The sequence below is a fragment of the Haliotis rubra genome, unplaced genomic scaffold, assembly GCF_003918875.1.
Source record: "Haliotis rubra isolate DU_JTF1 unplaced genomic scaffold, ASM391887v1 Scf48, whole genome shotgun sequence".
NCBI classification, from domain to species: domain Eukaryota; kingdom Metazoa; phylum Mollusca; class Gastropoda; order Lepetellida; family Haliotidae; genus Haliotis; species Haliotis rubra.
In genome coordinates, this window is record NW_025767168.1 from 1,040,414 (window position 1) to 1,055,032 (window position 14,619).

The 14,619-nt window shown below is 40.6% G+C and overlaps 1 protein-coding gene and 1 long non-coding RNA gene across 4 annotated transcripts; one reads left to right on the forward strand and one right to left on the reverse strand.

Annotated features, from left to right (window-relative positions):
- The first annotated feature begins 3,613 nt into the window (after nucleotides 1–3,613).
- On the forward strand, nucleotides 3,614–5,842 carry LOC124291031. Its single transcript, XR_006902126.1, has 2 exons — nucleotides 3,614–3,822; nucleotides 4,797–5,842. It is a non-coding gene; the product is annotated as an uncharacterized LOC124291031 (long non-coding RNA).
- Nucleotides 5,843–6,427: 585 nt separating this feature from the next.
- LOC124291030 (tRNA-uridine aminocarboxypropyltransferase 2-like) lies at nucleotides 6,428–11,893 on the reverse strand. 3 transcript variants are annotated; one of them, XM_046727931.1, is made up of 8 exons: nucleotides 11,728–11,893; nucleotides 11,543–11,633; nucleotides 11,251–11,345; nucleotides 10,592–10,775; nucleotides 9,516–9,644; nucleotides 7,148–8,043; nucleotides 6,910–7,032; nucleotides 6,428–6,872 (listed from the first exon to the last, which is right to left on the reverse strand). In XM_046727931.1, exons 1-6 carry the CDS (start codon nucleotides 11,880–11,882, stop codon nucleotides 7,897–7,899), a joined length of 801 nt encoding a protein of 266 aa, XP_046583887.1. In that variant the 5' UTR covers nucleotides 11,883–11,893; the 3' UTR covers nucleotides 6,428–6,872; nucleotides 6,910–7,032; nucleotides 7,148–7,896. The 3 variants fall into 3 exon arrangements, with proteins under 3 accessions (XP_046583887.1, XP_046583886.1, XP_046583885.1); XM_046727930.1 differs by having other exon boundaries at nucleotides 6,428–7,000; XM_046727929.1 differs by having other exon boundaries at nucleotides 6,428–7,032.
- Nucleotides 11,894–14,619: the final 2,726 nt, after the last annotated feature.

Genomic DNA, 14,619 nt, shown 5'->3' on the forward strand with positions numbered 1-14,619 from the left:
ACTGATTATTCAGGGTGGTATCTGCCGTGTTACTCATGGCTTGTTCAGCCCGGATGTTAGCAGGAGTAGTGGCCTTGACCTCTGTCTTCAGGTTCAGCATCTCGTGCTCTCTTTCCTCTACCTTACAGATCAGTGAATGATCAGAAGTCATGCTGTTGTTGCTGTTGTCAATGTAGTTGTTGTTGTTCCATATCGCATCTGTAAATGCCCAATACACCTCGATAAAGTATCTGTATCCGTCGCATCCCTTGAATGAAGCGGCCCGGAGAGCGGAAGGTCGTGGGTTCGATCCCCGACCGCGTCATACCAAAGACGTTAAAATATGGTACTTGTTGGTCCCTGCCTGGCGCTCGGCATTAATGGGTACAACAAGGACTGGTCGGCTCGGAGTCAGTATAATGTGTCTGAGTGGGGTATTCATGCTTCACTGCGGCATGGTATCTCAGTGGGCTAGCACTATAAAACCAGCTTAAGTCTGGGCTAGTACAAGCAGCCGCACATACACATACACACGCATGCACGTCGTCGTATTCATATGAGTGAAATATTCTCAAGCACGACGTAAAACCCAATTTCACCTCACCTCACCTTGAATGAGAGCGACAGTACAAAAGAATAGCGAGTCTTGGACGAATGGGGAAAAGAAGTCATCATATTCTAAAGTATGGAAGGATCAGATTAAGGCACGGAGCAGAGCTGATGAGTCTACCTGTCTTTACTCGGCACTAGTATTATGAAAATGATATCACCTATCACAGAGGTTTATAACAAACGAGCGGGCCTTTTGTCGGGGAATACATTGACAGTGTATCAAACCGAGTCAATATTACGTAATATTTGTCCATAATCAAGGAATGACAATACCTTCTATTTCGGAAACAGTCAACTATATGACGGCCAATAAACCAGTGCTAAGAAAATATTGCATTGCAACTTAAACAATATCATTGCAGAGACCTTAACTTGGTTTGGTTTATGCTTAACGCCGCACTCACCAATATTCCAGCTATATTGCGGCGGTCTGTAAATAATCGGGTCTGGACCAGACAATCCAGTGATCAACAACCTTAACTTAGAGATAACGTCATCAAGTCTTTCATTTGATTTTCGGTCACTGAAGGCATACACTTTCGTCACGTTTACCTAATCAAGCACTAAAAGATTTATCTGTTTCACCAAATAACTATTTTCTGTGTAAATTTACAGTGTCTGTCACAGTCCATTAGCCCGCAGGTCTGTTCAGACTAGATTGTCGATATTTCACGGGAATACAATATGTGGCGGAAACCTATTTACTGTCATGGTAATCATCAGTGATGACATGTAATATTTTATACTGCTACTTTGTCTTCTTATCTTTGTTATACGATGATGTAGTTTATAGAATATTGACATGCTTCGTCATTGAATGCTTGCACGATAAATATCTACCTAGTCTGTATCTATTGTAAGGTTGTATCTTTGTGGGTTGTATGTTTGTCAAAGGATTTGTCTTTTGTTATATGTTACTGCAGTGTATCAAGCTCTACTATGTAGGAGGAACACCAGGAATGTACAGTGCTGACCTGTTGACCTTCTAGATATTGGTATTTAGGGTTACACAGATCTAACATTTCAGCACAGTGAGTTTTGCTATACAAATCTCACTTTATATCAGAGACCAGACAAATACCAAGTAATGGCCTCTTTAAAGGGCAGAAAAAGTATAATGTGAGATATATCAGATAAAATAGATAAAATAAAAAGTTAAAATATTTACAGTTAATACTACATGAACCATTGTGTCAACTGTTGATGAAGGAATGACATCGGCTCCGTCCTTGCACTCTAACCTGAGTGACATATGTCGATAAAGGTACAAACAATACATCAACTAATAAACTAATAAATTTTAATCTGGTGACCAGAAGTGGACTCTGCTATAATTCAATCACTAGATGTAATCTCTTGAGAAATGACAATGAATAAGTAAAGTACACGACAAAATTAAGAAACCACCCTTGTCTGACACAAACAAGACATGGTTTTTCGATAGTAATGTATTAGGTTTTTTTTATCTTGGTTGTGTTTTGGTCCTTAGGTTTGTGTTGTTTTGGCGACTGTTTCCCCGTGTTTTCAATAGTTTTGATAACGTTGTAATTGTTTTGTCAGTTCAAGTTTTAAGTGTGTGCTTTCTTTTCCACGTCAGTGCATAATAAAGACGTCTCCCATATACAGCCAGATTTTCCGGTTACGGATTCGAACCAAATCCAACGACAACTTGTATTTCAACATTTCCCTTGGTTAGTGACTATTCAAACTACAGCAATCAATCACCAAAACGAGTTGTGGATTTCTGCTCCGAAAATCAGCGACACCTTGACAGAAACATGCAAATATCAAATGACACATATACAGATGACTTGTCCGACATCTCAACGAAGTCACACATTGAGGCTTTTCGCGAACACCCGGTGTCCTCATTGATTCTGATTTCCATTTCATAGTATGTCTTTAATGCCTTAGGTTGTTTTCCAGTGCTGATGTTTTTCCAGATCTTCGTAGGGGCGGTGGGGTAGCCTAGTGGTTAAAGCGTTCGCTCGTTACGACGAAGATCCGGGTTTGATTCCCCACATGGGTACAATGTGTGAAGGCGTGATATTGCTGGAATATTGCTAAAAGCGACGTTAAACTAAACTCACTCACTCATATCTTCATGATTATTGTTACTGTTACTCTTGTACCGAGATACCAAACAAGATGTTGGTATTCCTGTTTAAAATATATTCAACAATCGTAAATACGTTAGTGTTGCCACAATATTAGCGACCCCTCAATACGGGATAAGATGGTAAAAACATATGATCTGTTTGACTGCGCGTCATTGTACCGAGACATCGCGGGTCGTTGCTCAAACTATCAACCACCGAGACTCGATTATTTATAGACCGTTGTTGTGTACACAGCTGGCATACGGCCGACTGAGACGTAGAATAACAATTTTCACTCTTTCCGAAGAAAACAACATTCTCATAATAGAATACATCAATATTATAAAATAATATTTACGAAAATATCAATCTATCTGATTTTTGAAGAAACATGCTAAAGACACAAAACAAAGAGGTATATGTAACTGCACATGTTGTTCTAATAAGCTTCTTCATAAACTTAGCTTAACCCAATGTCAGAATACAGACAGTTCAAAATATTTGCTGACATCCTTCTGGTGTTATTACAGCCATTTATAAGCTCTGTATTAATCACCCACGGAGACGTGTTTACATGAGACAAGATATAAATATAGCTCATACGCTAACACGAGATAACATAACTCATACTAGTTGAATAAATATACATCAATGTTTGTTTTCATTTGTCTCGCTGTCGACAGCGAAGGCAGTGTTTATACGGTGATGACCGACTCGCGCTCCTGTTTGTTTCCCCTTTACATATGCGTAAGCGCGTATTAATAAACACTGTGTTTGTATTCGACATCATCGGCAAATGCGAGCAGAGATAAGTTGCGCGTATTACTTCAGGGTTGTTTATAGATCACGGAATCGTTCAGGGGATGTCCCAATCGCTGAATATAGCTGTGTATTTTGTTTATATAAAGGTAGACGGATATGAAAGCAGTTAGAGCCCAATGTAGCCTTGTTGAGTTGTGGCTGTAGGGACAGTTTTGTTTACATTAACCTTGTGTATGTCGCATAGATCCATCGTTATTGTATTGTCTACGTAACGTCTGTAGCCATTGCGTAAGAATAGTTGAAGAGGAATTTGATCAACAGCCATGTACAGGTCGGCGATACCTCTTGCGGACTTCTATAGGAAGATGGGGTAAATATGTCCAGAAATCCATTTATCTGATCTTGAATGTGAGCGAGTGAGTGTGGTTAAAGGCGATTTGAAAAGTACTTACTTATTTGGCCTGTGAGAGGTGTGCTCGAAGTGATGCAGGTTTTAGACCTCTATGCTGAAACCATCGAGCGCGAGTATGATGCAAACAAACCCAGAAATATCATCTGGGCGAATCAGGGATTAGAGTGAGTGAGTGGGTTTGGTTTTACTCTGCTTTTAGCAATATTCCAGCAACATCACGGCGGGGGACACCAGAAATGGGCTTCACACATTGTACCCATGTGGGGAATGGAACCCGGGTCTTCGGGGTGACGAGCGAACGCTTGTTTAAACCACAAGGCTCTACTCAACCTCCCCGCGGCCCGTTAGACAACAATATCGCCCATGCCTCCTTCAGAACGAGGTATATTTTTATGTATGCGTGTGCGTGCGCGCGCCTTTATGCTAAAAATGACAAAAATGAGGCTCGGGTTGCCATATGATATGGTTTATCATTTGTCATTGGAACTCTTTGGCGTGTACCTTTAGGCTACTTTTAATTTCACTCACTGGGTCAGACCTGCTTAGTGCAGCTGAGTGTCGGTATCGTTAGGTGCAAAATACTCTAAATCTCAGGGAATTCGTAAAGTCCAGTCACCGTTCATAAAGATAGAATTCAACTTCGGGGCGGTGGGGTAGCCTAGTGGTTAAGGCGTTCGCTCGTAACGCCAAAGACCCGGATTCACAAATCTGTACACTGTGTAGTTTATTACAAGTTTTCATTTTTCCTAGTGCGGGGTGTAATTGGTCATGGGCCATGATGTGGGCATATATGATACTGTGTCAATGACTCTTTAACAGACGTGGGAAGAATTCCTATTCTAACATGAGTAGTATTTGTTGTATATATATGTTCAGAGGAGTCTAAGGTATACCTTCACTTGGTAAATATTCTTCCTGTGTTATTGCTGCAGGAAAAGAACTCAAAAGCACCACTTCACATCTGCACAGCCAGAGACTGGGTCCGTCAGGGAGAAGACACCCGAGAAGCAGACGACATTTGACAGAAGCAGACGACACATGCAGACAGGAAGTTTCTCGAGCGAGGAGAACGGATAACCTAATCCAAATAATCAAAAGAAACTCGAATGCATAATCTACTATTTCAATACGTAAACCGACTCCTCTTCAGGAAAATGAATATCTGTTTCATTGCTATCGGCTGTCAAACCATCATGACAGATGGGAACCACAAGCGTTTGTTTCCCAAGCATATGAATCTTCAGAGGTTCTTTTGCAGTATATTCCTCAGAGGCGATCAAAACCACGAATGCGACACGAATGCGAATGATACTGTTAACGTTGAGATGATTCCAGACGAACAGATTTGCATCCATACCCGCTGGCCTATGCATAAATACAGGCCGGTTCAGTAGGACGTCTTTCTTATTGCACTGTGACGATCCCGGGCCAGTCATCTGATTGAATGTAGCACGGATAGTGCTGTGCAAACCCTTCTCCTGGAGAGAAACAACGTCTTCATATCCCCAGGAGGGATGTTAGGATGAAACAGGGACAAATCGACAAAGAAGTGGACGATACAGTGCTTCAATTCACGTCTCAACACTTTTAATAGCTGAGAGATGTCCATGTTTTAAGTGTGCTATTGCAATTACCAAAAACACGTAATCGGTTACAACGGACAAGTAATCCAAGAACTACATAATCAGATTCCTAGTCTGTCTCAGAAACCCTCGAGAATACATTAAATAGGAGTCCTACTCAAGTCTAGAATGATTTGACAAGTCCAGATTTGATCATCCAAAAAGTAGGATTGTTCTGGGTTCCATTTGGATTTGTTTTGTAGATAAAGAAGTATATTCCTGGTATCAGACTATCCAGACTGTGGATATCACACCTGATCTCAACACAGCGCACCACCACTTGGTAGGACTTATCTTTACAAATGGTGCCGACATACACTACTGAAACTTTGATCAAGCAACGGCTGACACACTATTATAACAACAGGCCACTATCCCAGTATTACCAGAAGCTAAATAGAGGCACACACGTGAATTGAATTAGAATTGGCATTGTGCAATCTATGTTTGCCGTAAGAGACAAGTAACGGGATCGGATGGTCAGGATCGCCGACTTCGCTGATGCATGCCATCGTGTTCTGTGTCATATTTCGATGCTTATGTTGTCATTCACTGGATTATCTGGTCCACACTATTTATATGCATACTGCAGCCACATAGCTGTAACGACATCATCCCCAGACTCCAGCGTGGACAGGGCTCCATCTGTCGGCTGAGTTCGGATCACATACTTGCTCTTCTCCTGATGGTTGATTAAAATATGAACACAGCAAGACTGTAATTTCTTTGCAAATGTGTTAGTTTCGAAGCAGGCAAAGTAAATAACCCACAAAAACAAAGTTTTGTTGTTTGTGATTTCTTTGCATCATCTGTCTGACTCTCCTGGATATCATAAAAGGCTATCTGACTATCCAGGAATTCATTAACAGCTGGTAAGATTCAAATATATAATCTGCCTAACTATCAAGGATATCTGATAATATAACTGACAAAATCTAGAATCAGGATAATAATCTTTATTTTCATGTTGAATGTATGAAGATGTATTATGGTAGAAATGAGCAAAGGGATGAAGACAGTGCTGTACTGGAACAGTATCCTGCCAACTGATACAATCCGACTTGACCATCAATATTTTTCTCAACACTTGATAAAGTAATTCACAGTTTATTTGTCAGCACAGGTTTGAATGGTTTGAACATGATGTACAAAGACGGTAATAGCACCCATCAAATGAGCCACAGATATATGCATAATCCCCACTTTGCATTATTCTCCAGTCCATGGTAAATATCAGAGAATGGGCAGCATGTGAATCCTACCCATTCTGCATCTAGTTTGTCAAGACCAATGTTTGTTCTGTGGCATTTGTTTTCCCCCTACTGATTGGTCCTCTTCTGGACTAGTTCTCTTCCTGACTGATTCTCTTCTGGTCTGGTTCTCTTCCTGGCTGATTCTCTTCTGGGCTGGTTCTCTTCCTGACTGATTCTCTTCTGGGCTGGTTCTCTTTCTGATTGGTTCTTTTCTGGTCTGGTTCTCTTTCTGATTGGTTCTCTTCTGGACTGGTTCTCTTTCTGATTGGTTCTCTTCTGGACTGGTTCTCTTCCTGGCTGACTCTTTGGTCTCTTCTGGGCTGATTGGTTCTCTGGTCTGGTTCTCTTTCTGATTGGTTCTTTTCTGGTCTGGTTCTCTTCTGCACTCTTCTGAGGTTCTCTTTGGACTGGTTCTCTTTCTGATTCTTTCTGATTGGTCCTCTTTGGTCTGGTACATTCATCTCATTGTTAACTTCTTATATTTGTTTTCTTTACCCTGTTCTCTCAAATCAGGTTCTGTGGAATCTGTCTTCACATTTCACAGTATAAGATAGTTTGAATAACACCCAACTCAGCAATATTCCAGATATAAGAGGCGCCTATCCATACAAGTCATTCAAGTGATTGATTTAGTAAGCAATGATCTATGCAAGCCTGGTATGATGTCAACCATCAGCCAAGTCTCCCAGTATCTGACACATGGCCACAACTGGCAACCAACACAGCCTGCCAGTGTTCGATTCTAACCACCACAGGGGATTCAGTCAAAGCATATGCCCACACAATCCTCTGACAGGTTCCTCACACAATCCTCTGATCCTGGATGACAGCCACTACAAGGATATCACTATGGATGTGCTCTCCTCAAATTAGCAGGATCTTATAACAGTAGATTTGACCTCAAATCTTTGAATAATGAAACAAGCACTTGGTGTTAGGATCATTGCATGTCTGTCAATTGTCCATTCAGGAATGTATTCATTTTGATGACTTACAAACCGAAAATGTCAAACGGTAATCCAAATCCGAAGATTCCACACAGTTATCCATCTGTAGATGCAGCACCTCGGAGTGCCTGTGTTCTGTACTGTGACTGGGTGCATCATATCTGAATCATGCATCCAAATGATGAATCTCTCTCTGTTATGAATATGTCTCTATCGTTTTTCTAATCGTTTCTTCACGGATTTGGGCAGTTCCTTACTCCACAGACCATTCTCAATCTTGTACTCCCTGCTCTGGTGCTGAACGGCACCATGCTGGATCTGGAAGTCACACAGCGCCACAAGAGGGCGTGTCAGCGGCTGAAATATACATGACAATAGTGAGTGAGTGAGTATGGTTTCACGTGGCTTTTAGCAATACTCCAGCAATATTATGGCGGGGGACACCAGAAATGGGCTTCACCCATGTGGGGAATCGAACCTGGGTCTTCGGCATGACGAGCAGACGCTTTAACTATTAGGCTACCCCACCCCTGCATGACAATAAGAGAAACATGGCACCATTAGGCTCCCACAGACTGATTGTTGGTGAGACAATCATGAAGCATATAAGTTTATGGGCAACAACTTTTCTGTTTATTGCACAGAGTGACGTTTCAGTGTGGATTCTAACACCAATATATAGCTAGTCATGGTTAACTTAATATCTTTTCAGATTTAGGTTTATTACCAGTTTTCTTGTTCCCTGGTGTGAGGTGTAATTCTCTATGGGCCATGAACATCATAAACATGTTGTGGGCATCTAGGATAATGTGGCAATGAATCCTACCTTGGTAGAATCTATTCTATCTATTCGGTTGAATGGGTTACAATTATATAGATTTATATGGAAAGTCAAAACAGCATCATCAGTATGTTTCTAAGCACTTTAATTACTGGACTACCCAAAGTTTAAACTTAAAGATGTTACCAGTAAATACTGGGAATGACAAGTTGTTACAACTTCTAGAATGCCTCTCAAACAGTAATACTGGTTGTGATATTCATGATTTCAGGCTCTTCATCAGTTTTCCTGTCAGATTCCCTCACTTCTTTACATTGTTACAAAATACCATAGTTACTGGCCTCCACAAGGGTTGGTGGGGTAGCATAGTGGTTAAAGCATTCACTAATCATGCTGAAGACCCGAGTTCAGTTCCCCACATGGGTACAATGTGTGAAGCCCATTTCTGGTTTCCCTGCCATGATGTTGTTGGAATAAAAGCAGCATAAAAGTATTTAAGGTTGTCACTCAACCCCACAGGCCAAGAACTACCATGGTGTTCTGCAAACTGTCAAGTCAGGACCTGGCAAATCAGTGACTGAAAGCATGAACAACCATTCTATCAGGTCATGATGACCTACAATCTACCTATACACAATGAGCTTATTCACCCAATCCCTAGTTGGATCGTTATGGGGACCTATTCATCCCCAGACTCCCCATACAATCCCTGAAAATGAAGACTACACTCTTTACTGGAAGAAGGACCTTTTTAACATAATTTTTAAACGAACTGACTTTTACAATCTCAGGCCTCAGACTAAAATCAGACTGGCAAAGACTGGGGTCTCTTCCATAGGCTAGCATCAGTGTGAGTGAGTGAGTGAGTTGGGTTTTACGCTGCTTTTAGCAATATTCCAGCAATATCACGGCGGGAGAACACCAGAAATGGGCTTCACACATTGTACCCATGTCGGGAATCGAACCTGGGTCTTTGGCACGACGAGCAAACACTTTAATCACTAGGCTACCCCACCTCGCTGCATCAGTGTAAGCAAGCTGTACGCACCTCTACTATTTCGGGCCTGTTTTCCAGGACTGAGATGGCAACAGCCCCAGACTCCAGCGTGGACAGGGCTCCATCTGTCGGCTGAGTTCGGATCACATACTTGCTCTTCTCCTGATGGTTGATTTGTACCTGTATATATTGAACATTGAAGGTTATGTGTGCACTGGAGCAAGAGCTGCATATTTGTGGTAATTGGTTCATAAACGTCACATCATAGTCCTTGCCACCACAACCCCTGAATGTCCGGGTTAGAATATTGATCTTCAGTGACCCATGTTTGTCGTAAGAGGCAACTAACGGGATCGTGTGGTCAGGCTCGCTGACTTGGTTGACACATGTCATCGGTTCCCAAATTGCGCAGATCAATGCTCATGCTGTTGATCACGGGATTATCTGGTCCAGACTTGATTATTTACAGACTGCCGCCATATAGCTGGAATATTGCTGAGTGTGGCGTAAAACTAAACTCACTCAGTCCTTGCCACCACCAAACAAAGATCTGAGGTCATCCCATCACAGGTTATGTCACAACGACCTTAATAAAGTGAATAAAAGCATACCATATCAGGAAGTTATGTTTGGAAATGTTTTTTATTCATGCATGCTCAAAAAGGCTAACATGAGGTATTCTGAGCAGTTATGGACTGTATGACTGATTCTGTTAAAATCATGCTCTATTTTGCGCTTCAATGCAATAAACATCTGAATGGAACACTCTTTGTATAGCTCATGGGAAGTACTGCCATTTGACATTCCAGAATTCACTTTCGGTTAGTTTTCACATTTTAATTGATATTTTTCAAAACAAAGTCTCTGATGGAAGTCATTAGCTTGAAGATAAGTGCAAGATACTGCATTCTGGTTTGTACTCTGTCGATGGCTTAGTAGTCATTTCTTTGGTTGGTGAAAGTTTGCAAAAGATTGTTCTGACATGCCCTGTACATGGATATCCTCAGATCTTTCTTTAGTAGCAAGCAATAAGATCTGACTTTATACAGATAAATTGACAATACTAATCAACAAGAAACATATCTCTTAAACATCATGTCTAGAAGGAAGATGGTTTCCATGGTTACCTTCTTTGGCAACCGAATGTCATGGTTCTGACAGTACAGACCCTTGGCTTGGGCCCACGTTCCATCCAGCAGCACCAGGTTGTAGGCAATGTTGGTGGGAACATCTGAGATGTCAACAGCATCTGGACCTGGATACAGTACCAGTGTGTTGGGTGCCTGCAGGACCTTCATCAGCTCGGGGAACCTGTCATGATTTTATATTTGGTAATTTTGAAAGTTGTTAAAAGAGCAAATTTACAATAATTTGGAAACAAATTACAACTTCAACATTTTTGTGTTTTAAACAAAGATTAAAAGATGTTCTCCTGAACTGGTAAATGTAGAAATATGCAACCAAGGCCTAAATATCTTAAACTGAAAACTTTCATGAAAGAAATGTGAGCATGACCCACAATAAATCAAACCACAGTTCATTTCAAACTACTTACATAGAATAGCAACCATAGTACTGTAATTCTATTTCTGGAGAAAATCTACAAATCCTTCCAAATTCTGCTTTTATCCTGTTTTTCGTCTGAAAGAAACTGACACATATGGTAGTGCATACTTCACAGCTGGCCCTTACTGTTGGTTACCATGGTAACGATGTACTCCCTATTTGGTCAGTATTGAGACACCAAGTTGCAATATACATACATAAAGTTTTAATGATTACTTACTTGTGTTTAGGAAATCTCTTTCCCTTGTAAACATGACAAGTACCTTCCTTCAAGCCGTTACAGAGCATAGGCGCTGTTTTGAGACAACGTGACTCCTGCAAATAGCATATTACATATTGATACTGTAAGAAGATAATTATACATATTATCACAGAAAACTAAACACTATTATTCGTTTTAGAGAAATTGTCATAAACTAATTACTTACACGTACTGGTATCAATGCTATTCGCCGTATACATCATGATAATAAACAGAGTATTTACAGTTGTCATAACATGCCAAGTGTTACCTCAAATGGATGTTGGAGAATATAAACGCTTGTTCTTATCTCTAGTCGTTCGTGGGGCAGGTAGGGACACCAACAAACACTCAGGGGACGCCTGTAAACAGAAACACAGATTACATCAGCGTTTTCATGAGTGCGCGAAAACTGTACGAGCTCAATGGTAAATGTTTACATCATAATACACCGACCTGCACCGTGTACATAGGCTTCTCCGCTTGATGATTGGTCCGTCGTGTTTTGTTTCGTTGGCGAAGTCAAACAATTGATCCATGAAACATTCCTCAGATCGTTCGTTTTCGCCTAAAGCTTGTGCCATGTCCCCATGTTCTTCCTCGGCACCCATCGTTCTGTCAAGCTCCCTACAGTGTAGTCTAAGGGAGATAACTCTATTTTACTACAACACGTCGACAAACCACTAAAACAATTGTATTTGCCTAACACCATTTTACTATCCACCACATCAGCACATACAAATGCCCCTGTTCATAACTATTTTCCCAACAATCTAACTTAGGTTTACGACATAAGTAAATTTTAGGACCGGAATTACCGATTAAGTTCTATTTTGTTCGTCATCAACATTAATTGCCAGACTGAAAAAAAAAAAGAAAAAAATTTCACGGAACAAGGAACCTGGTAAAAAATTCAAGAACGCCAGTAGAATTAATTTAATTTAGTTTGGGGAATAGGATTATTTATAAACTATTAGTGGTGTGACGATTCATTGATACGCATCGATGCATCGATCAAAGGGCCGTCGATACAGTGAATCGAATGAAAGTTTTACATTGTCGTATATCCCGATACGATACTTCAAATGGGCCACAATACATCAATGTTTAACTTTGAATATTGCCGAATCGCGATATCTGTCAAGAAAAAGACTTACTCGTTTTCTCGGAAATTCTTGCGTCAATAACTGTGTCAGACATAGCGCTCGCATGTTATTAACATTCACGAAGTCCGTGTATAAACTTAATTATCTCGTTTCCGAATGAACCTTGAAAATTGATGGCGGCATTTGAAGAAGTACTTTAAAATGGTTTTGTTTTGATCTTAAGGTGTTTTACAGTTGGTATTAGAATTAAAGATTTTAGTATCGTGATACGTATCGTATCGCCACCCTTATATCGGGATTCGTATCGCAGTGTCAGTGCACAATACTTTGGCAATATATCGTCGTGATTATAATTTTAGTATCGTGATGTATCGTATCGCAGGTTGTAAGCCAATACCAGCACTATAAACTATCCCATGACAAACAACGCGATCTTATGGATTCGATGTTTAGCACTTTGAGCTATATTTCAGAAATCACTAGCACTTGCTATTTGCCAAGATTGAACATTTGATTTGAACACATGGGAACTGTTGATATTCAACAGCAAAAAATAAATTAATGCTAATTCATTATTTATATAGTTACAATTGTCCGACAATATCTCCATTTAAACGGACCTAGACAGGAATACGAGGACCTCTCTTTTCTGACATTTTACCATGATTTGGAATAACTTTCCTTGAGATTTCTGTTATTGTGTGACATTTATGTATATATCATTTTGGTGTGATTGTATGCCATCATACTCTGGCGATTCGAACCGTTGCTGACCCGTGAAGGTCCGGGTTAGAATGTGCCTTCAGTAACCCATGCTTGTCGTAAGAGGTGACTAACGGGATCGGGTGGTCAGGCTCGCTGACTTGGTTGACATATGTCATCGGTTCCCAATTGCGCAGATCGATGCTCATGCTGTTGATCACTGGATTGTCTGGTCCAGACTCGATTATTTACAGACTGCTGACCGCTACGTACAGTTTTCATCATTCACCCAGAGGTGTTGATAATGGATGGGGATCACTGGGGAATTTCTGTAAAAACCTGAATTGCACGTATCTGATGAAACGTTTGCCGGAGCGTTCTTTCCACTGAGTCTAAGCAAGGGAAACCTTTTTACGGTACCGGCTCAAGATATTTGTTGTTTTATCTAGGTTATCTGCCCCACTTTAAGCCTTCCAACAACAAATAAAACCACGTTGTTGTTTAACATTTACGGCAGTGCGTATTCCTTGTTGAAACTGCCTGGAAAAGAAAGACTACACTTGAAAATTGGATTTGAACAAAACCTTAACAACTTGAGCAAAACGTCCAATGATAAAAGAGGCATTAAATACTGCGCCATTGTATAGCATTTTATTTTGCCACCATTAAACATGGAAGTATACATTCTTTTTCCCCGGCAGTTCACATATGACACAGAATTGGATAAACAGCAAACAACCTTGTGTAGAAACGACGAGCACTTTGCAATTACAGGAACACAGATGAAGGCTAACACCAGGTTTCAGGCTAACACCAGGAGGGTCGACTTACTAATCATATGACATTAACATTGAATTATTAATGTATAAGCGATTTAGCATATAGGTATACGATAGCTTCAGAAGCATAGCTGAAACGTGGCCTGGCTGTCTTTGTATGAACTTGTACACATATACACATATATCACACATGTTTACACGTTTAGTCACAGGTTTCCGTATGAAGTACGCTCGAGTCTAACTTAAGACTCCTGCCACTATATGGATCCTTCGCACATAATTTCACTTGGAGACACCCCATGGACACTTCTCACATGATTTTAAGACACTCATGGATGCCCCTCAAATAATTTCACTTGAAGACACCCCATGGACGCTCCTCGAAAGGTGCGATTGTTGATCATACTGTCCACCGTGTTTATCCTGGCTCTCTGGGTCGACTACCTTAATGCAATAGTGATATACCTGGAACACTGCCAAATTTAACAAACACCTGATTGCGATAACGGGTGTTATGTACATTTGAAACAACGTGTATTTACATACATTTAGATTTGTCAAGGCGGAATCAACGGTGCATTCCAAAAACAGACAATATATGCGTTAGATATTACCGTTATAATTTACAGACGTGCTTTAAAGCTTTACCTGAGGCTGGGAGGCAAGCTATTGTTTACGTGTTATAAGCCCAATCAATTGAAAAAATCATTGTCTTATTCCCACGTGTAATCTATTCAATGATCATTTCCTGAACACCACCC

What these genes read in the sequence shown, in the direction of transcription:
- LOC124291030 (XM_046727930.1), bottom strand. Translation starts at nt 11,882, where the DNA reads ATGGGTGCCGAGGAAGAACATGGGGACATGGCACAAGCTTTAGGCGAA. An exon ending in AAGAGATTTCCTAAACACAA is followed by an intron (nt 10,776 to 11,250) that starts GTAAGTAATCAT and finishes AAATCATGACAG; the next exon opens with GTTCCCCGAGCTGATGAAGG. An exon ending in ACATTCGGTTGCCAAAGAAG is followed by an intron (nt 9,645 to 10,591) that starts GTAACCATGGAA and finishes CAATATATACAG; the next exon opens with GTACAAATCAACCATCAGGA.